Genomic DNA, 23561 nt, shown 5'->3' with positions numbered 1-23561 from the left:
ACCCTTCCCCTCTTCAAAGAAACAGATGTTTAGCAAAGACTGATATCAAGGCATTGCTGTACAATTACAGTGTTACTCAGAGTAACACTATTTTTCATCTGTATATACTAGTGGGAAATACATATATTTGAATTTTTTCTATCAGTTTACTCCAGTGAGAGCCTAAGAAATCTGTATCATAGAATTGCACATTGTATTATCTTCACTGCCAAATCTCATTTGGCACCCACAACAAAAAAGGACTGACAGCAACTTGAGAAACCACTGACATATTCAGAGCAAGGTTTTAATTAGATCCCTTCTTGGCTGAGCATCTCCTTGCATCCTGTTAGAATCTCTATTCCTTTGCACTTCTCAGAGATATTTAGGCACAGGGAGTCACACAAATGCCTGATGGAAAAGACAGATGAGTCAAACTGTTGGAAAGTTCCCTGGGCAGCAGCTCAGATTGCTCACTCACTCCTCAGGCTTTTTCCTCCACTAAATGTCAGATGTGTCACTGATTTAGCAGCCACTGCCTGAAGAGATTTGATTTGTGCCACCATTGCCATCACTGATCTTCTTGGTTAATTCCTCTGCTTAAGTGATAACAGCAAATTGTGGCAGAGCTGGTCATGGAGCATCTCTGTGTTTTCACAGGATGGAACAATGGCATTAAGTGAAAGTAAAGCCAAAATTAAGAGAAACTTCAACCAATCTGAAGCAGCAGTTTCTAATTATGCAAAGAGGTTGTCTTTTTAAAAATTTATATGAAGTAGCTGGGTCTCTTACAGGCACACTCTACAAAACTAAACCAAAGTGGCAAACAACTTTGAGCTGAAAATAATCAACAGCCTGTAACATTGTCCTTAAATTTAACACAGAACACCTCCCTGCGTGTTCTGCAGGGCCACAAAAAGGCTGACAAAGCAAAGGTCAAATAACACAGACCAAAACACTGAAACATCAACCCACCATGAGTCCCCCTCTGACTCCTGACCCAAATCACATTATGACAAATGTAAGGAAGAGGAAAATAGAAATTCCAGCATGTCAGAAGCATTTTGGTTACAGTGTATTGCTTTTCCTATCAGGTTTATAAAATGTGAAGCAAATTCTACCTGGTATTAGGGTTCAGCATCTCTTAACTTTCTCACCTGGAAAAACTTGACCAAGCAGGTTTGATTCCAGCAGTAAATCCCTGCCACACCAACCTCACGTTATGATTTGGAAATGGAAATCAAAACCAATACCAGTGGTTTGGGATAACCCAATAGCTGGAGATAATATCTTTCAAAACCCAGAGTTTTTCCTAGTTGAAGAAAAGGTTGCTTGTTATTTTGTTGGTTGCAGAGGTAGATCAGGAAAAAGAATTTTACCTTTTAAACTATTTAGATTTGGAGTATCAACAAACATCTTTTATTTCCATTGAAATTTAAACTCTTCTTTTTAGAATATTGAGACACCCCCATATTTGCAGTGCATCTTTAAAAAGTTATCACAACTGACAAGTGTGTCAAAACCAGGAAACTGAAATTTTGATGTATTGAAAGCCAACCCATTTTGAGTGCCATTCCTCACTGCTCAGACAAACACATCAAGTTTCAGAGAAATCAGATCTTCACCACTGAGAGTTTTAACAGCAATACTGCTTCACTTAATGGAGCCTGAAAACATACTTTTTCTGACAGAGGCCATTTCCAGTGGAAACTATTTTGCTGATCACTTAACCATCTTCAGACTATGCTGTGATTTCAACAGTACTTTCAGATACTTTCTTCCCTGTTTTCCAATATATGGAGAATGTGTGCTTTTTTCTCGGTGTATTAAAAATGGAGGATCTCTTCAGAAAGTCTCTGTCACATAAACTCTCATTCTGACCCATTTATTTAAGAGAAAACTGGGTTAAAAGTATGAGTGATATTTTCATTACAAATCAATCGTATGGTTAAAGAGAAAAAGGAACTTTACAGTACACTGAGGGGTATCATTTAAATATATATGTGTGTGTATATATATATATATAATTATTTTCCATTAAAGATTTAAATGGGTGTAAAACAGTTTTCTTTACTAGAAAAGGGTAAAAGTTAAGACGTACCTTGGTCAAGTGCCAGGCTCCAAGGACAATTATGATGCTGAAATCTCAGGGAATTCCACTTTCTGTGTTGCTTTATACTCTGCCTCTCCCACTACCTGTGGCACTCCACAACCACTGCTGGTCCCCACGCGCTGTGTGCAGCTGGAATAAGGAATATGCCATGCTCTGCCATCATTTCTATGATCAGCATGAAAGAGGTGAATCTTTGCTGGAATGAAAAATTAGGTTCATTCTTTGAACCAAAATTAGCCCAGTCTGAGAGCAAGGTATTTACAGACATTAAGTCCTTTCTCTTGGACAGTGCAGCCTTAAAAACATCAGACAGGAAGAAAGAGAAACATCTGCATTGATTTTCATTGTTTAATACTCAAGAGTGAAAAAGTGTAAAATCACAAAGCTTATACCACCACAAAAAATGCAGTTTCATTGCAAATGACCAGAACACAAGCTGCCTGCAAAGTTTCACACAGCTGACATCAACAAACCCAGGTTCAACATTCTGACCGTCTTTTGAAACACCTGCTGTTCACAAACACCAGCAGCACAGAGCTTTCCCTATCTCACACATCCTTCTTGATCTTCTATGCTCTATTTGCTTCCTAGACCAGTGGTTTACACATTTGAAAAAACAGTGCCCCACTTCTGGTCTATATCAGCATAGAAATACAGAGTTTTTACCCTTCCCAAAATACTAATTATATTTGAAAAGCATTTTGTTTATTCCAAACTCAGCGGTAAATTTGTTATTTCTATTTAATAAAAAGCATAATATGAGCAAGCTTCAGAAGTGCATGCTGACTGAGGGTGTGTCACCAATCTGCTCAGCCACAGGATATAATCCTTATGCAGAAAGTGATCACCTTGGGTGAGTTAGTACACCAGGGAGTAGGTTGTGTTTGCTCTCATTAGTAATTCATGGACCTACAGCCCCAGTTCTGCACATGCAGCCACGAGTGTGCTGGATATGACTGTCCATCTAAAAACACTCTGCTGTCTGAAGGTAGAATTATCCAAAAGTTACCATTATGTCTAAATGTCTCAGGTTAATAAGAACTAAGTGGAAAATGGGTTGCTTATATTAAAACCTTTTTAAAACTTGGAATTTTTATATGTGAGGCAACTTTGTTTTTACAGCCTTTCTTAATGCAAAGGAACTGTGCCTGAAATGTTAAAATCTTTTCAAAGTCATGCTAATGCACATTTCCAGTACTCTACAATAACCCAGCTTCCCAATAATTGATTAAAATCCAGCTCTTAAATAGAAATAAAGTTCACCGAACAAATTTTTCCTCCAGACTATGTATCAAAACAGAAATGTATCTTGGCATAAGCTACTGCATCTGACAGTGATGTGCAAAGGAATTTCTGAAGAGCTGTTGTTGCCTCAGTGGAAGCAACACTGATTTTTAATTTTTTTAAATCCTTCAATTTTATGAGTCACTTGCTCCTCACTGGTTTATTCCCTCACCTTACCTTATAATCCTCTCAGCAGGTGAAGATAAACAGAACAGTTTTGGCATCACTGTTCCTAAGGAGCACCTGAATCTGTCAGAGATTCCACAATGTATTCATAAATGGGCTTGGCATTTTAAGTAGCTTCTTGTTGGTTGCTAAATATATTTTCTGCAGATATTCTTGTATCTGCTTTACAGAGAATGGTAAGTCTTGAATAAAATTCCAAGAAAACTTACCTCATTATTTTTACCTCTCTTACTTTCTACAGACCTGACTTCTTCCTTCATGCAGTTATTTGACACTTGAAGTACAGAATCTGATTACTGGCAGTATGGCATCTAGCTGGAAAATTCTGGCTTATACATGATTATTAAACACAGAGATGTTGCCACCTTTAAAATCATACAGTCAACTAAGGAAACAAAAGTATAGGATGAGATTAGAAGTATTACAATAATTAACATCCTATTTATAAAAGGAAGCACAAGCTCTTTTCTGAGCATATAGGAATAATTTTGAAAAAATATTATCTATTACACAGTGAACAGTATAAATAAGCTTAGATTACATGCCTTTAGTGCTTCTACACAACTCAGTTTCCTATTCATTTTCCAGCTGTTGGTGGAATTTTCAATTTCGACAAATGATTCCAGACAAAATGAGGAAAACGTTCAGAAAATTTTGCAGTGCAGACAAACCTCATGAGTTAATCTTTGGAACATTAATAGCTTTGTACAGTTTCAAACTTAGTAAAACTAAGGCACACATGGATTAAACTGTACTATATCTGAGAGAGCAGGGTATGTCAGTCAGCACGGAGCTTCTCAGCTTTGCATTTACATTCATAGTATAAAGCAGCAGTCAGCTTTGAGAAATCTACTTCTGTTAATAGTAAGGAATCTTGAAAGTGACTTGTCATGCCAGACTAAGATAGTCTAACTGGATTCTAAGATGGATCAGCACACACAAAACTAGTCTTACATAACCACAGGAAGAAAATCTGGGAGTCAGCACAGGCCAGGCTGGCGCTGCTCAGCCACCCCGAGCCAGGTGTGTGTCTGCTCTGCAGAGGTGGGCACAGTGAGTGAGTGTGTGCTTGTGTTTGTGAGTGTGTGTGTGTGCAGAAACAGCAGCTTCTCACCTCTGTTTGTTACTTCCATACGTGTCCAGGATGGTATTTCTTACCCCAGTGACAATATTTTGGCTGCTATTTTTGTTACTGCCAGCACTGCCCAGGTCAGGCCAGCCAGTGGTGCTGTGCTGGCTTCCAAGCTGAACTTATAAAGTCACTGAATTATAAAGTGAAATTATGTCCTTCATTCAACCAATGTGCAATTCAAGTGAAATTAGCTTATTTGCAAATGATTTAAGTAGAAGGCAACTTTGGCCTAAGGCACATGTTACAGAGGGAAAAAAAAAAGGAAGAAAAACAAATTCAAATCTCAGGTTGGGTTTGCAGGGGGAGTGATTGAAAAGGACATCTTGTTTGTAAACAAAGGATTATCTGGGAATGAGCTGACACACAATGATCATAAGTGTCATCAATGTCATTTGTAAAAGTTTCCTCCTAACAGGACACATATCAGCTAATTTCACTGTGTTAGGAAATTAGGCACTATGTAGTCATGTTTGACACTTCACACTTGCCTTTAGCAATACCTAGTATCAGGTAACCCATGAACTGCAAAGTAAGTTCAGGTTGCTAATGTACACAGCCACTGAATCTGTAAGGAGATCTCCTTACCTCAGTGGGAACACTATCCAGTCTAGTTTTTAAATTTGTTTTCATTTTAGAGATATTAAATATACTACTGCCTAACCATAAAATTCACTATTTCTCATCTGGAATACTGTGAGAAATTCTTACCTCAGTGTTATCTCTTTCTTTTTGCACTGCATTCAAGCTATAAAAATAATGTCATTTTTGTCAATTCTTGCTATGCTTAGTTTGATCCTACAGGATCATATTTAATTTTATAGCTGTAATAACTGTCTCTTTTAATGTATGCATTAGGTATTGCATATAGAAAGCACAAAGAAATGGAACTGAAAATCAGCTACTACCACTCATTAGTCTCATATTCTGTTAAATTTGTGGTTAGTAGCTTGAGATTCAAATAGAATTGCATAGTAATATTGTAGTAACCAAGTACAATACAGTATTAAGAAAAAAATAATTTGAAAAGTCCTATTCAAGCACACATTTAATAGTTGGTGTGCTATAAAGCAAACAAAAAAATAGAATACTTTGAATTCCCCAGTAGCAAATTCCTGTTTCTATGGGTGGAAAAATCTGAAAATATGAGACACAGAACTCTGAGGAAAAATATTAATAGCATGATCTCTCCCAAAAATAAAATTTCCAATAAAATAAAATGTGCTGAATAGAAGCTTAAATTCAACACTTCTCAATCCAGCATTAATAATCAAAATAGTTTGAGTGTTTCCCCATCCCTTTTTTTTCTCTTAAAAAAAAAGGATAATATAAAATAGGTATAAACAAACTGCTATGTAGGCTTCATCAGAGAGTCCTTTCAGAACCACTGTCCATCATTATCATTCTCCTCATCATCTTCCTCCTCATGGTCCAGGTAGACAAAAGCGACTTTCTTCTCTTCAGAAGTATCCGACCTTTGGCCGACCGTTCTTTGCAACTGCACAGTTTGATCAAAAAATGACTGTTCCACCACCTTTTCACCCTGATCTTGGGAAAAACTGGAGAGAACGTAGCCACTTCTTGTGCTTTCATTTTCTGCAAGCTGGTTGCTTTCAACGATGACCTGTGGCTGCCCAGCAGAAGGCTCTTGCTTGCTGGACACCAGCCTTGCCTCTTGCTGTTCTGCACTCTTCACTGCAGATGTTCCACCCAGGTTGGAAACATCCATTTGGAAAGTGTAAGCTGTTTCCCTGGAGCCTACTTTAATATGCTTCACAGAGCTGCTGCTCTCAGAGGACTCTGCTATTTGTGAAAGATCTTCCACCACTCCAGCAATGGGTCCTGAGAAGATGATTTCCTCAGCATGAGTTCCTGCAGGACTTATTTTAACGTGCCTGAAGGCTCTTGAGCCTCCTGAAAAGGTCTGGTCTTCCAGTTCAGTGATTTCTGTGTGCTCAGAGACAGGCCCCTGGTAGATGATCTCTTCAGCTGTCATAAATCCCTGGGGACCCATCTGGATTTGTCTGACTGAACTTTCTGCCTGTGAGAAGTCCCTCGTGCTGCTGACCTCCACTTTACCAGAGATGGGTCCTTCAAAGATAACGTGCTCAGTGTGAACCTCTTTTGGGCCCAGCCTGAAGTGCCTCATTGATCTGCTGACATCCACAGCCCCTTCAGCCTGGGAAAGGCCATCTGAGCTATTGAGTGCCAGAGAGTCTGAACCCGACCCCTCAAAAGAGACGTCTTCAGTCACTTGCCTTGATCCTACTGTGACACGTCTTGTGGTCCTGCTGAAGTCTGTTGAGACCTTCTGAGAAAGATTTCCAGAATCCATCTCTTCTACGACTGTAGTAATAGGGCCTGTAAAAATAACTTGTTCTGTGGTTTGGATTTCCTTGGGGCCCAGTTTGAAGTGCTTCACAGATTGGCTGAATTCTGACAGCCCCTCTCTCTGAACAAGATCTTCTGAGGCACTGAGCTCCAGCGTTTCAGAACCAGGCCCTTCATACAGGACCTGCTCAAACCCCTGGACTTCTGCTGGGCCAACCCTGACACGCCTCTGGGACTTGGTCTCATCAGCTGAGTGTGATGGGTGAGAGGCCTCTCCATAATCTGCAGTTTCTGAAACCGAACCGTCATAAACGACCCTTTCAGTGGTGTGATAGCCAGTGCCACCACTCCGCCTCGTCGTGGAGGAGCTGTAGATCTCTTGGTCAGCAAAAGGAGTGTATTTGTCACTGTGTGAAGAAACTTCTACACTGCTCCTATCCGAGCTCTCTTTCTTCAGGGAGTGTAATGTTGCCTTCTCCTTCTCGCTTGTGATTACTTCACCAAGCTGATCTACATCAAATTCATCAGTATTTAGGGTCTGGGACAGATTGACTTCAGCAACGATGGTCACTGAGCCCCCCTCCTCCTTCTGATCAACTTTTTTGATATCAAATGCCAAGTTACTAGCATCCACTTTGCTGTCTTTTGTTAACGCAGAGAGCTCCTCTTTCACACTTTCTGGGAGACTGTCCTCCAACTGCTCCAAAGCTTCCTTCAATTGATGTTTAGGGTCCTTTGTTTCCTTGGATAAAAGCCCTTTTATTGAAGTCTGAAATTCATGGGGAATTTTAATTTCTTTTTCAATAACAATGGATTCAACATGGGATCTTTCACCTTCAGGATGCTCTTTTAAAATATGGGCACTCGCTTCTTCCCCCACCACTTTGTAGGTTTCTTCTGGAGACCTCGCACCTTCCTCTCTCTTACTTTGTGTGCCTTGCAAAAATTCATCTTGCCAAGAATATTTAATAGTTGATTCTTCTTCAATATGAATTTGCCCATAGACTGAGTCATCATCTTTTTCATTAATAATAGGATGCTCATCAGGAACAGATACAAAATATTTCTGTTCAATAGGTGAGTCATCTTCCTCGGTTACTTCTTCCACATGAGTGAAGCTCTCATGGCGCGGTTTCTTCTTTTTGACATCTTCATACGTGAAGGTGACGTTTTGTTCCTCCTCACCATAACGCCTCTCCCTCTCAGGGAATGAATCCTCCACTTCTTCTACTTGGAAAGGTGTTGAAAAATCAGTCCTTTCATCAGTGGTGTAATCCAGTGGCTCCTCTACAATCTCCACATTCACAGACACGTTCTTTCCGCTCTCGCTTCCTTTCAGGCCGTGATGGACAATATCTTCTATCTCCTCTTTGGAAGGAGTCCCCTCAACGCCCTCTCGAATCACTTTTCTAACATCCTGGTTTGATAGCTGTCCTAAGTCACCTTCATCAGAAATAGCTATGTCTTCTTGAACTTGAGACTGCACTGTGAACTCAGTCTTGATTTTCCCTTCATCTTCTTGTTCTTTCTTATCAAAATAGGTCACTTTGGTGTCTGTTGACATCTGTGAACTAGAAGACTGTGTGAAACTTTTAAGAATGTCAGCAACAATATTCTCTGCTATGCTTTCGGTTGGCAGAGCTCCCATTCTATGGTTCCCATCCCTAATTTGCTCTTGATCTTCCACACTGGACTCTGCTTCTGAAATCCTCACTTGGCGAGTTTCAGCAGACTGAGTTACCTGTTCATCTGTTTCTCTTCCTATGGAAGTTTTAACACCTTGTACCCTTATTTCTTTATTTCTCTGAGGCCCTTTGTCAGGAACAGGCCTTTCAATGCTGATTGGTATCTCAATGACATCTTTGCTTCTTGATTCCAAGGTCACAGTTGCATCTTTTTTGCTTGATTCACTTTTCAAAGTTCTTGCAGCAGAAATATCACTCCCTGTTACCTTCTGGCTAACTTCCTCATGGATATATTTTTTCTGCTCGGTCTTCCTCCCAAAATCGACAGTTTCTTCTATAGAAGATTTCTCATCAGTTTTCTTTTTCTCATCCTTTGTTTGTTTCTCCAGCTTATCTTTTTCTTTCAGCAGAGATGTCTTCTCATCAGTTGGTTTGCTGCCTCCTCTTTTGTCTTTTAGCGTGGTCCGAGTTTCAATTATAGTTTCTTCATATTTAGATGGTTTTGCATTGGTAATCAGCTCATAAGCTGGAAATCTAGTGAAGCCTGGTTTACTTCTTTCAGCATCAGGCTTGTGGTCCTTGTCTGATCTTTCAGCATGTGTTGACTCTTTTGAAAAAGATACTGTGGATGAAGTTGTAACTTCTGTTTTCTTCCTTTCTGGAATCCTCTTTTGCTGCATTTCAGTGCTTCTCCAGCTACTGTAGTCTGGAGTGAATGTTCTTAGCTCTTTGTGGTCTGTTACAATCCTTTCATCCTTTGTGACAGTGGTTGAAGGGCGATATGTTGAACCAAGCAGGTCCCTTCCAAAAGTTCTTCCCCCCGTTGTTGTGTGTGATCCAGCGTGCGTGGAGTGGGCTGAGTAATGTGCAGAGCTGCTCATATTTGTCACTGGCATTCTGTGCCTCGTGTCAGTGATCCTGGGAGCTGGTGAAGCTTTACTTCTATTACTTTCTTGATAAGTAGAGTAAATATCAGTGTAGTTATACAAAGTGTTTATAATATCTGCAAAGAGAACACAGGTGACCAAGCATTAAAATAATGGTTTGTATTTAAAATCTCATCAAATAGAGGGCATGAACTATGAAAACATGCACTATGTTTTATGAAACAAATAATGTCTTCATTTTCAGTGGAGCTTTGTAAAGGCATTCCTGTAGGTTTTGCTTGTTAATTAAGTCTGTGCATAAATTACATTAAAGCTGAAAGCAAAGCTTTTTCTCAAGTTACAAGATCTTGCTAATTTTACCTGTTGTGCACTACTGGGTATTGTGGCATTTACTGAGGAATTACACTTTTTGTATTTATACTGATGTTCATTTACAACTTCTTATTAAATAATGTATGTTAATATCACAGGCTGGGTTTTTTGCTTCATCACTGAAGTTTCTTAGTTCCTATTGAATTTAATGGCACACTGCCAACACATACTAGAAGCTGCAAACACACACACAACCCTTCATAGCTACACAGTAAAGCACAACAAGGGAGAGAAACAAAGAACCTTTTAGGCTCTATCTATAGAAATTAATACAATGTGCCAGGAATATCTGACAGTCAAGACCAACCAGTACTGCACCACTCACATCTCTCACTCCTAAAAAGCTACCACATCTCCTCTGACTTTTGGCACTGTCCCCTGTATTATTTCTGTAATTCCTTCCCTATTCTGTGAATATGCTGAGCACTGTCTGCAGAAGTACTGGCTAGTCCAGATCCAAACTGTGCTGCCCAGATGCAGGCACAGTGCTCACAATTTAGCAGCACAGGCAGATCTCTGTGAGCATTTCAGCCTGAGCCTCTTGCATTTCCTGCTACGCACACAGCCTTCAAATGTCTTCTGGGACTACAGTAATGACCCTACATTGTTAAACTCATGAGTATTATCCAGATTAATTCTGTTATTAATTGCAATGGCCACAGCAGTCACAGTGAAGGTCCATCTTATCGAAAACCCTGTTTGCAGGCACCAAGAGTAGATACACAGGGAAGAGTAAAAGAACAGGGCAAATAAACAGTGATACTTCCCTTGTATACTCTCACAGCCTCCAGAGATTTGCAGCTCCTAAGATAGAAATGGCATCTTTATGTTTAGTAAGTCTTTGATTTGTCTTTCCTTACTCTGCTAAGATATCTCTTTAAACCCATGTGAACTTTTGAACACTCACAATGCCTCAGGATGATGAACCATATTTTTAACTACATGTGCTGTTAAACACCTCTTGCTTTATACTTCAGAACTCTCTTAAGACCTATGGGCACTCAGAAGTTCTTAGAGCTACAAAATATCACTCCCTACATCCTCCACTCAAGCCATGATTTAGTAAGGTATCTCACATAGAAGAGCAATATGTTGATTTAAAATATTAACACTCAAAACAAATTCAATATTCACTTTGCACTACACCCATAAAAATATACATCAGGAACCATATAACATAATCATTTCTAGTTGTATTTAATTTAAATCAAAATTAATTTTAAAATATTCATATTTTACCTTGAGGCAGTTTCCCTGCATACTCTTCTCTCCATATAATCCATGGCTTGCTCTCCCCTTCTAACAAAGCTCTGCAAAACACAAAGGGCATTTAATTAAAATACTGGGAACAATAAGCATAATATTTTACATTTAGAAGTCTTAGAAATTGAAAAAATTATCCTGTAGGAGAAACCTGGAATAGTGGAATGTGGCAACAAGTCCTATCCAACCTGGCCTGGAACACTTCCAGGGATGGGGCAGCCACAGCTTCTCTGGGCAAGATGTTTTACAAAGAAAATGCAAAAATGAAAAAAAGAAAAAGGACAGCAACCTTCCTGTTTGTAAAAGAGTAGTAAAGGTGGTGTTGAAGTGTGACATGAGGGAACTGTTACAGGAGGATTTGCAAGTTCTATCATTTTGAAATGAAAAATGAAGGAAAGTATAACCTCTGCTATCAAACACAGTGCTGGAGGAAACAATTTACAGTGTTAAATTAATTATTCCTAGTCCCTATTCCATTGGAAATCAGCACAACACATTTCACAAAAAAAGGAGTAGGGGAATTCTCTGTGTCAGAAGCTGCTTGGTTTCCTTTAATGCCATCTCTGTCTGTCCCTGTCCCTTTTGGCAGTGACACTCCAACAGCTCCCACACTTCCAGGAAGTGCCAGGGCAGCAGCCTGGAAATGCTACATCAGGTCATTCCCTGTGCAAGGCAATGCTGCAGGCAGCACGGTGACTTGGTGGGTTTGTGCTGCTCCTACCAGCCAGTGACAGCATTTCTGGGTTTGGGAATGCCAGATGTTCTGCACTGATAAGACACAGCTGCAACATCAAAGCTGGCAAGAGTAAGGCTGGAGGACTGTGATAGCCGAGGCTTCTGACTCCCCGGGGCAGGAGCTGAAAGCCACTTAGGATTGGGGTACAAACACCTCTGCTGGACATTTATGTCAAAACTGACAAAGCAGGTGTTCTAAGCATCACCTGTATATTTCACACTTCCCATGACTGATCACTTTGGCACTAGCAAAATATCATTAGCAAGGTTTTCTTTGCCTTGATGGATTTGTCTAGATCCAGAAAAAAAGCTGGGTTAGAACTACCTAAAACAGGCTCAGAGGGGCATCTTTCCTTCTATTTTGTGAGTTGAAAAAACCCACAGTAAAAGCAATTTATCTTTCTCCAAGCTGAGAGAAGCTTCAGAGGAATTAGATCCCTTCAACACATGTAATGCTCCCAAGACCAAACATCTGATCTGATGGAGCCAGTGAGTGCTAAACAAATTTCTCTGACAGACCTGCCAGAGAAGCTGGTGGTGACGCTGCAGAAACACATCCAGGAGCTGGCAGTGAAAGTGTTAACCATGACGAAGGAAAGCAGGAATGTGGGGAGTTTGACCAAGGATTTCTGGCTGCTGTTAAAACAACAGTTGTTCAGTTGCTGCAGCAACGTATGAAGTCACTAAAAATAAGTTCCAGGAGGTAACTGTATATGGCAAAGGGCAGCAGCCCACAGAAAAGCTGGACCTGAAGTGTTACTACTGAAAGTGAAAGGCAAAGCTTCCTGAAACCTCTGTAAAACTGGACAGAGAATCAGAATCTCACTGGGCACTTTATAATATGTATGACCTCACACTTATCAGAAACCCAAGAAAATGTTAAACAGAGCTTGGCGTACTAAACTGGCACGAGAAAGGGCAGGGTACTGTACTGAGCCAGCAAACTCAGCTTGTGCTTGTGCTGCTCAGCTTGACCATAGCTTGAGTTTATGCAAGTCATTTTGCTTCTCTATTCCTCTGCATCCTTTCCTAATAATAGCCTCTTGGTAGTAAAGTCTGCTTTTAAACTTAAACTGCCCAAAGAATTAATTTCAACTGTATGAACTTTAAAGCACTCATAGTAATAGTAAAAAAAAATTTCTCCAAGCAGCACTCTTCTAAAAAAAATAACCATGTCAGCTACTTCCTGGAAATCGGGTCCCAAATGACATATACTCCTATTTTGTTAACACTTAATTTAAGTGTTACCAGAAAATAATCCAACTGCACCATTAGCTCATCTCATTATTAATGTCATTTATCTAAAGTTAGCAGGGACATGCTCGTCAGCCTGTGCTGGATGACAACAGAAACAACCAGTCCATGAGGGCAGGAGGAGGAGATAAGGTGGTTGGGGTGGGGAGAGAGAACAAAAGGATGTAGTGCAAATTTTATTATGGGCATTCAGGACAGTAATGACTTCATTTCAACTGCAAAAACAAAAAAACAACACTACAAAATCTCAGATGGGGCAGTTGGCCAGCAAGCCATAAAAACTCATCCTCTCTATCCTGGGTATTTGCTAAGGAGTTACAAAAAATCCCACCTCTCCAGGAAGGGAGGTCAAGGCCATTCCACATCCTTTTTCCATCCTCCCAGGATGGGAGGATGAGGAGTGTGAAGAACAGCAGGTAACTGCATGTTAAATTCCCCAGGTGTTGAACACTCAGCGTGTTCTCAAAATAAAACCCATACAGGAGTGGAACCTATTGGATGGTACAAGTTATAAAGGGGAAGTAACGAGATTGACTGAAAAGGCTGTGGTGAGTGGATCAGAGGAGCTTTAATGCTGGTGATAATTCTGTGAGAGGAAGGCATGGGAAGGGTCAGAAGTGTTGATGGAGGAGTACAAGTCAAAGTTCACCTGGCAAGTGTGTTCAGAGATCCTAACAATGACCATAGAAATAAAGTTGTGCAGCCTTTGGTGCTTCAGAATGCAGGGTGGTAACCTGAACAGAACACTTGTATGACACTGGAATTTCAAAGTGAAATATTTTACCCCTTAACAACATATTTTAGAGAGGACAGAAAAGCCTGAACCTATTGGTACAGGCTCTGGGCAGCCTCTGCTATGTGAAGAGAAGTTTCTGCTAGCTAAGGAGAAAGGCCTGAGAGTAATTCAGATTCTAGGCAGGTTTTCTATCTCTTTTTAAAATCAAGATTTTTACAGGGTGACTAATTCACCACTTCTCTCTGGAAATAAAACCTAAGCATAGTTAAGTAGCTGTGGTTTTGAAGTGTTCCAAGGACACAGAACAAAACTGTGAGACACTTGATAAATATTTACTTCAACAGTGAGAAAAGGGCTTAGGAATGAATATTCCCATGAGGTGTAACTCCACAAGGCCACATATTTCTGTTCCTGAGTGAATCTCGGCTCCCAGAGCAGGAAGGGTGAGCAGAGTCGGAGAGGAAATACACTTGGACCTTAAGGAAGGGTGTTCCTTGCAGCAGTGATCCTTCTTCCCACTCCAGGAGCAATGGTGACTAATGGAAAGAACTGACCTTGTAACAGAACTGCAGGAGTTGTGAAACAAAGAGAAAACACGGGGTGGGAGATAGAAAGAAGGCTCCACGAGCAGCTACCACACCCTTAACCTATAGGGCCAGGAGGAAAGGAAATGCCAGGGCCTTGGTGGGAAGCTCTCCATGGAAAGTTCAGGATGCTGGACTGAATGTGAATAGGTGCCTTTTGTTTCCAGTATGCATAAGCCAGGGTATCTGCCAGCATCCTCTGTGAAAACCAACTGAAGCTGTGCTCACAAGCCCTTTTCTCCACAGGTAAAAAGACCTGGGAGAGGAACAGGATTTGAAAAAGCACATGAGTGAGCTGTCCAGAATTGTCCTACTTGACTTTATGGGCTGGGTCCCCTCCCACACAGGGTTGACAGAGACACACAAGAAGAAAGGAACTATTTTCTTGAATAAAGGGAGAAAAAGAAGAGAAGGGGAATAGGTAAAACTGCATAAATGTAAAACCACAAAACAATAGCTTTTCAGCTTCTGATATTTTAAATGAAGTTTGTTTACTGGCATTTGGAAGTTTTTTATCTGTAGCAAGGCCCATTCTCTTATTCTTATCTCATCTTCAGTGGGCAGATGCTCATTTTTCCACTGACATCTGCCTTGACAAGGCCATCAGTGACCCAAGCTGCATTCACATCCATCAGATGAAGAAATCCTATGGATTAAGGAGCTTCTGAACTGGACAACAAACACACTGCAGGTGATGCTGAATTGTTCTACTTTCATTAACCAGGACAGGGAATCCTTGGACAAACCAATAATGCTCAGATAATCAGTGATACAACTGTAGAGAAATTCCAGAATTTCATGGGCTTACAAGGTTTTCAAACAACTGAATACCTGGGAATTATCATTCCTAGTTCTGGATGAATACTAATCATCAAAACAACTCTGATAATTCTGTTATTGTGACAGTGCCAATCCTGTTTTGCAGATGAATAAACCAAGGGAGAAAGTTTAACAACAGCAGTGAAAGTCAACAACAGAGCTGGGATTAAATTCAGAAGAATCATGTTTTTTAGCAAAGTTAACAGAATTAACACACCCAGATAAGGATCACAACTGGCCACCACTTCCACAGTAATGCTCCAGACACTACTGGCTTCCCAAGGATCACAGGGATCCCACTCCAACAAACATGAAGAAACACACTGTTGCTTATCAAGTGACTGCAGATCACTTGTCCCTCACTGTCTGTGATTTTTATCTCCTCCAGAAACCAGCCTTGGTCTGTGCCTCCTTGCAGACAAGGCATCTTGAACAGGCTGTTGGTGCTCCTTCATGAAGACATTCTCTGCTCACTACTCCTTATCAAGCTACTCAGAAGTTATTTCAAGTTTCCCATATTTTCAGTTATGCAACTGAAATTAAATTTCAAATGCATCAGTGGATTGATAGTCCTCACCCATAACTCAGCTGGTGCTATCTTTATCCAGACTTACTGGTTCACACTCAGGACACAGCATTAAGGCTTTATTTATTAAATATAATATATGCACAGAAGCATATATTATATTTAACTGGAAATACCCCATCTATTTACACAGGTTGAATATTAATAATGCACCCAGTGTAGACAAGGTAATGTCAGAGGCAGTCTCCTCAAAAAAATACAGAAGTAGCCTGATACTAAATTTTCACAAATAATCCCTTTCCTCAACAATAATTGCACATCTCTCTGTATTTGAAGATCAGTATCTCAATGAAATTTGTTGAAAATATTGTGCTATTTGTAGAAAAAACACATCATCTTTACAAGAAGGAAGGGTCTTCCTCCAGTTCATCAGTTTTGGATTATTTACGATTTTTTTCATTCCAAATCAGTTTTGTGCCACATACATCATGATTCTTGGATTTTCAACCCCACAACTACTCAGCTGGTAGAGAGAGGTATAGTCCTGAAGATTCATTAACAGAGATGTGGTTTGCTCTTATCTCACACTTGATCTAAACATGTTTTCATGACAAATCAAGGATGGAGAAATCCAGGACTTAATCAAACAGACTTTTACGTTATCTTCCCACTATCCTACAACTGCACCAAGGATGGGGAACTCACTGCTACCATCAGAGCTGCAGGTGGTCACTAATCAACATATTTAAACAATGAAATGTGCAATGTAAGTTGATGGCAACTACATAACCTCAAGTTTTATTGATTGCAATTTAGGGATATTGTCTCCTCAGTTTGTAACCAAATATTGCCCCAAAAATCCCCATCAATCTAATATCCACTCGACCAGGACTAAGAAGGTTTCTTACATGCCACAATATTTGTACCAAGTTAATAGGATTCCTATTAATTATATTGGCTTTAGAGCCTTGAGACTCCCAAAGTCACTGTTTAAATTTTAAATGCTGGAAAGAAGATGAATGGGGCTCCCATATCTATAAAAAGGGATTTAAATTATCCTCTGTCTAGACAATAGTGTGACCACAAATCTTACCTGTAGGTTTCAATTTCAAGGATGAGGCCTGCTTTCACCTGCAGGAGTTCTTGGTAGTCCCTCAGGTAATCTGTGATTGACATGGTCAGGAACTGCTTTTCTTCTTCCAGGGCATCAATTATTCTCTGAACAGAAAAAAATTATTTTTAGTTTTGAAAGAACATAAAAATCTGTACACTTCAATGCCTTAAAACATAAAAATTTAATTAAAAAAAAAGCTGATACAAAAATACATCAATGCTCTATCACTTCAAAAACCAGAAGAAATCAGCTCCATGACCTCCTCATATACAAGCTGAAATAAATTGTTCCTGAAGCAAGTTTCATGCTAAATTCATTTTATTCCTTACTAAGCTGGTTAAATTATTTCAGTCAAACCCATTCAGATGCCCTGTGCAAAAGTTCATAAGCACACATTGCAAGGAAAATACACTTCTTCATAAGACTTATATGTGACTCATTTGGTCATTTTAAGACACACTTAAATCACACTTGAGATCAGAAATTTCAGCAATTGCTTTGCCATGAGAAGCTAATCAGTATTTTCAGTTCCACAGATGTGTGGGTTCAAACCAGTTTTGGAATTTGAGCATCTGAAGACACTCACAGTGCCCACAAGGTAAAAGATGAATCTCCATTGATTCCTTCAAGTCTTCTGCAGGATTTTGACACCTGCTTTGAGGCCCACACAGCTCTCTCCTAACTGCTGCTCAGAAGATGGATAAAAGACTGCTCATTTTCATCTCAATGGCTATATATGACCTTATGCAGCACAAATAAATATAAAAGGTTATGTGTATTTACACTAAATGGCAGAAGAAGAAAAGAGTAGAAAGTGCTTTAATCACTGGTGTTGCCTCTCACATGAAGGAGAATTGTCATATATATATATATGGTATATATATATATATATATATATATACACCAAATCTAACCTTGCTAACTAATGCTATAGATTGCACTTTGTTCTGGGGGCTGGGAAGACAGAAACTAAATATCAACAAAGGCCCAATTCTGTTTTGTTCACATCACTCTGCACGATGCAGGAACTCTGAAATGTCATTTACAGAGCAAAACCTCATACACATGTACAACATTGAACAGGAATTCACAACAGTGTATTTTAGATTTCATGCTGAAAACTGCTTTGCAATCAAACTGGAAAATCAAGGCACTGATGGTTTAGTTTTAAAAAATTCAAAATATATCACTGATAGGCAGCAAGTGCTCCAGTATCACAGTATGTGCAATAGCATAAAAATGAAGATACAGGGGACTCTGCTGTTAATACCAGCATGATGTGCTAGGCAGAAGTAAGAACTAAGAATATATATAAAGTGCTGGCATGTCAAACATTAATAGTTTTGGGGTTTTTTAAGTAAAACTAAAAAGAAAGCTCTATGCAGGAAGCTGCCTCTATTTGCCTATACACGTGGGTACAGTTCTCTATATAACACATGAATTTCTTTCGTCATTTGCCTTTGCAGCTCTTGCTAAATGATTACACTGATGTTTCCCCTGACATGACAATCCTTGCCTACAGTCTTCAGTGTACTTAAAATTCCCCTTTTATGGCAGAAGACAAATCATATCTGCATATCTGAAAGAGCACCACAAAGCCCTCAACAGCCTCCTGCAGACCCCAGTGGAGGCACCATCCCATGGCCAGGCAGACCCTCAGCAGCTCTGAGGGAACAATCCTGGTCAAGGACAGCACAGACACAATGGAAAATCCCGAGGTGAGAAGGCAAGAAAAGTACAAGTACTGTTTTTAAATGGAAAAGGCTATCCAGCAGGAATGGCCAGGGTGCAACAGAACCAAGAGTCAGCAGAAGGTGCAGAAGAAAACCAATCCCTAAGAGCTCTGATACAAAAGTTAAATGATGCAGATGTTTCTTGCCTCCACAATTAAACTCAGAAAAACCTATACGTGTGCAGAGCTTTAAAATGCAGTCCCAGAAAAATCCATACAGGAAATTTCTACACAGGACTACAGAGTATGAGGAGCTCTGAAAGACAGGGGCTGTTCAAACCCATCCAACAACACAGGAGCTTCAGTCCCTCACCCTCAAGTTCTTTAGTCTGGGTTTGAAAATCCACCTGGATTCTGCCCATGGGGCTGGGGAGCACTGGGGATCCAAGAGCTGGAGCTCATGATTACCATAAGGGGGCACAGAGCCCAGCCAGCTGTGCAGTAGTTCCAAAGGAATTCATTCCAGTGGGAGCAGACACTCTATAGACTGGGTGGCAGACACCCAGCCCTCCATCACTGATGCTCAAACATAAAGCAGAAGACAACTGGCCTCAACTTCTGTCTCCAAGCACACCAAAAAGCACAGAAACCAACCCATCAAAGTCCAGCAGATTGTGAGCCAACAAACCCATTTTGCAAAAGGTAACCTCTACTTGGCAGATCTGGTGTTTTCTTCACACAGGACTCTCTTGGAAAGATCTGCTTCCCAGCCACATCAATCACAGCCCCCAAATCTCTGTGATGTCCTGCTAGGACTAAGTAAAGCAATAGAAACTGTTTTCTCACCCTTCATGTGCTCCTTTCCAGGCAGCACTGGGAAATTTTAGAAGGGCAGCAGGGGGGAAAGAATTTCCTTGGGTTGTCCAAGCTGTACCTACTGAGGGAATAGAGGATTCCAGGCCCCAGCCCTTTCCATCTGGAACTATTTACTGATCCCATAGCTCATTCATGGCTCAGCAGGGGAGGAACTCACCCTGCACTTGCCTGGCTTGAAACTGCTACACAGAGAAAGGCACACGACATATCAACATTAAATGTGCATTTGACAAGATGTTTTCTCCTTCTCTCGAGCTCACAGCACTGACACAGGAAGTGATCCTAAATCCACTCTTATCAGTTAAAAATATCTGCCTCATTTCAGAGCAGCAGGATGGGCCATGGGTGGTTTTACATACAAATAATTCAGGCTTTTCAAACCACCAGGAGTTTTTGTATCACTATTCTCATGGCACACAGCTAAAATTATGGAAGTAAGAGATCTACTGAGTTCATCCCTTTAGCACTCAGGACCAGTGAAAATTTTCCAGTGTATGATTTACTGCCTGCCTGGTTCAGCTGCATTATAACTCCAAATACTTTTTTCTATTTAACACTGCTGAAAGCTTCAGCGAGGATAAGGGCAGTTCAGGAGGCAAAGATGAACATATAAGGCAACTGGATGATATATGGAAAATATGAATAAATCTAATTGCCATTGCAGCTGCAATGAACAATAATAACTTGACTTTAATCTGCACATACATATCATTTCTACATGACACGCTACAATAAATAAGCACGGAATTGATGCTTTTTAAAGAGCAGTTTAAAACCCATGCTGAACATACTTCAACCAGTAAGAGAAATGAGTGAGAAAAAAAAAAAGCTTTGATCCCAAGAACGGAACCTGAAACAGCTGCTTCTACGCATTCCATAATTTTTCTTCCTGGATGTGAGGAAAAGATTTTATTTCTCATGTACAGGAGACTGGCAACTGCAAAAAGGCCTTTCTCATTAAACCCAAACACAACATCCTTCAGAATTAGTAAACCCTATGACATATTTGAATATATATCTAGATAATATTCCATTTCTGGTGAAAATGGTCAGATATTTTCAACACACTTTTTTCTTCTTGTATTACTAAGATTTGAAACTATTTTTCCTGTAAAATCTAAAGATGCTAAACATTCATGAGAGTACCAGAGAAGTCTGCAATTTTGGTGTCAAAATAACAATCCATTTTGGAGCATTGCATCAGGACCATTCAAGAGCATCCATTGATTTGGATTATTTGACTTCTGCAATAGACTGCTGTCATCTACAACGGGTTTCTCCAGTTGCCCTTTCAAAGCAAATTCTTTAGAAATACAACCAGATACAGAGATAACTGTTTTAAAAACACCTCCCTGAGCTGAAAAAGTTAAATAGAAGCCATTCTCACTGACTGTAGAAGAAAAACTTGTGGCATGGGACAGCAAGCTATACAAAATGCTCTCTTTACTCCATATTTAGAGGCCTTCCGTTTGAGCAATAATTACTCTCCTTATAAACCCTAATAAAAATACAGACAGAAAGAAGGTCATGTTTTGGAAATCTAAGAAACTTTAAATATAAAATGGAAAAAATGAAGAGGTTTATTTCTTCTTTACATTTTCAGTAGGTTTTGCCTGTTGGATAGATTTAATTAATGAGGGATTTACATATGTCATCTTCTACAGCTTTGGGAATGTTTACATATGTGACTGTCAAAACTGTCAAAACAAAAAAATTATTTAAAAGTTAAGAGCCTTTCCAATTACTTCTTACATACCTAATCTGTCTCAGTTCACAGCATCTGCAAACTATGCAGCTTCCAAACAATCCAGCAGAGTACAAAAACCAGACACGCACACAGCCACAGGTCCCAGTCCCTTCCCAGCTGCCAACATCGCCATAATCTGCACAAAGCTGGGCAAACACGGGGTTCGGGCACACACCGAGCTCCAGCAGGGTGTTAATAAAGGGTCTAACAACGAACAAAAGAATTGTTACCCTCAGGAAATGGATGGATGGGCTGCATGATCTAATATGTGCTCTGCACTCCGAGCTGGATGAGCGGATACTCCGCTGTTCCGGCAGGAGCTGATCCCCTCCCACACACGGGGGATCACACATTACACGGAACATCACCCTGACACAAACAAACCCCCAGCTGCACATGCTCTAGCCCCTGTTTGACACCTCCAACATCCACCTCCAGCATCTTCTCGCCTTTACACAAAGTTTTCTTAACTATGCTGGGGACCACAAGCTTTTCCCGAGGCTCAAGGCACACTGGAATGGGCGTAAAACAGGAAGAAATTCCTGATTATTTCTGTGATGGGGACAGGCCACCCTGAAGCCTCAGGGCCGTGTCCCACGGTTCATTTGCTCCAGGGATTGCTCCGTGTCCCAAGCGCTCCTGCCAAGCCTGCCAGGAGCCTGGCAAGGCCGTGTGCCCGCTCCATGCTCTTGGCCACCTGCCGAGGGCAGGTTGGGAAGGCAGCACCTGTCACCGGGATGATGTCCTCAGGGTCACTGTCCCTTTTCTGAGTCACACCCTTCGCTCCCCAAACCCCCGGGGCTCTGAGGGACTCCCCGCCCCACACAGAGAAGGGCTCAGAGCAAAAGGCTCCTGCTGGGCCACCTCCTCCTCCAGCCTGGGGAAATCCCACTGCCAGGAGGGAAAGCGGGGTGGTAAAGCCTGGACCACACCGAGTGAGAGCGGCTTTAGCAGCTCCCGGAGCAGAGCGAGGAGGAGGGACGGGAAAGTCGGGCTCACATCGCGCCATGGATCAGAACTGAAGGGAAAACGCGAGGGACAGGAGCGTCAGGTGAAGCGGGAGAGTCCCGGGAGCGGGGCCCATGTGCCACCCACCTGGTACTCCTCCAGCTCGGCGCCGTGGCGGTCCTGCAGGGCCAGCATCTCCTGCTCCAGCCGCTCCCGCAGCGCGACCAGCTCCTGGCCCTGGCGGTGCAGATCCTCCAGGTGCTGCCGGCACTGCCGGCTCTCTTCCCGCAGCAGCTCCAGGTTCTCCCGGTTGCGCTGCGCCTCCTGCTCCTGCAGCACCTGGATCTGCTCCTGGTAGCGCAGCAGGGTCTCCCGGCAGCTCTGGTTGAGCAGCATCTCGTAGGTCTCCTCCAGCTCCTCCAGGCTCAGCCCGGCCAAGGGAGGCGGCAGGGCGGCCAGGTTCAGCCGCAGCTCCCGCATCTCCACCGCCTCCCGCCGCTGCCGCTCTGCCATGTGCCCGTGCTCGGCCTGCAGCTCCAGCAGCAGCTCCTCCAGGGCCACGCACTCGCCCCGCAGCCGCTCCAGCAGCGCCTGCTGCCCGGCCAGCTCAGGCTCCAGGCGCCGCCGCATCCCCAGCACCTCCGCGCCCAGCGCCCGCAGCTCCTCCAGCTCCCGCCGCAGCCCGTCCCGCTCCAGCTCCGCTTCCAGCTTCGCTCGGGTCAGCTCCTCCAGCTGCATCCGCAGCCAGGCCAGCTCCTGCTCGGGCACCTGGAGCCCGATCAGCTCCTGCTCCCGCAGCTCCGCCAGCTCCCGCGCCAGAAAGCGGTTCTCCTCCTCCAGCTCCCGCACGCGGGTCACGAAGACCCGCAGGCGGGAGTTGAGCTCCTGCAGCTCCCTCTTCTCGTCCCATCCCGGTTCCCAGCGCCGCCACATCTTGCCGGGCCGCGGGGTCGGGGCACGGTGGCCCTGGGGCTGCGGGCGCTGCGCGGCTGCGGCGGGAGCTGCGGGGTGTGCGCGGCGCCGGGACAGGCCCCGCCCCTCAGCCCCGGCCCTCAGCCCTGGCCCCGCCCCCCGCGCACTCGACCCCGCCCCCGGACCCCGCCCTTCTGCTCCGCGGCGCCCCCTGCCGGCTGCTGGCGGCTCCCGCCAAATTCCTGGGCGGGAATCAGAGCCCGGTTTAAGGGGCAGAGCCCGGCTTAAGGAGCCAAGTTCCGCTCGGGGAGCAAAGCCTCGTTCAGAGAGCAAAGCCCTTCTAAGGGAGCAAAGCCCGGCTCGGGAAGCAAAGTCGAGCTCAGGCAGCTGAGTTCAGGGAGCTGAGTTC

General features: G+C 42.3%; 1 protein-coding gene across 1 annotated transcript; it reads right to left on the bottom strand.

The window, feature by feature from the left end:
- Positions 1-2426: 2426 nt before the first annotated feature.
- Positions 2427-23224, bottom strand: SYNM (synemin). Its single transcript, XM_036389706.2, has 4 exons — positions 22388-23224; positions 16977-17101; positions 11206-11276; positions 2427-9710 (listed from the first exon to the last, which is right to left on the bottom strand). The coding sequence occupies exons 1-4, from the start codon at positions 23171-23173 to the stop codon at positions 6070-6072; spliced, it is 4623 nt and encodes a 1540-aa protein (XP_036245599.1). The 5' UTR covers positions 23174-23224; the 3' UTR covers positions 2427-6069.
- Between the last annotated feature and the right edge of the window lie 337 nt (positions 23225-23561).

This window comes from Molothrus ater, chromosome 13 (genome assembly GCF_012460135.2).
Source record: "Molothrus ater isolate BHLD 08-10-18 breed brown headed cowbird chromosome 13, BPBGC_Mater_1.1, whole genome shotgun sequence".
NCBI lineage: Eukaryota > Metazoa > Chordata > Aves > Passeriformes > Icteridae > Molothrus > Molothrus ater.
Note: the sequence above shows the minus strand (reverse complement) of the source record. Positions and strands in the feature narration are given on the sequence as shown.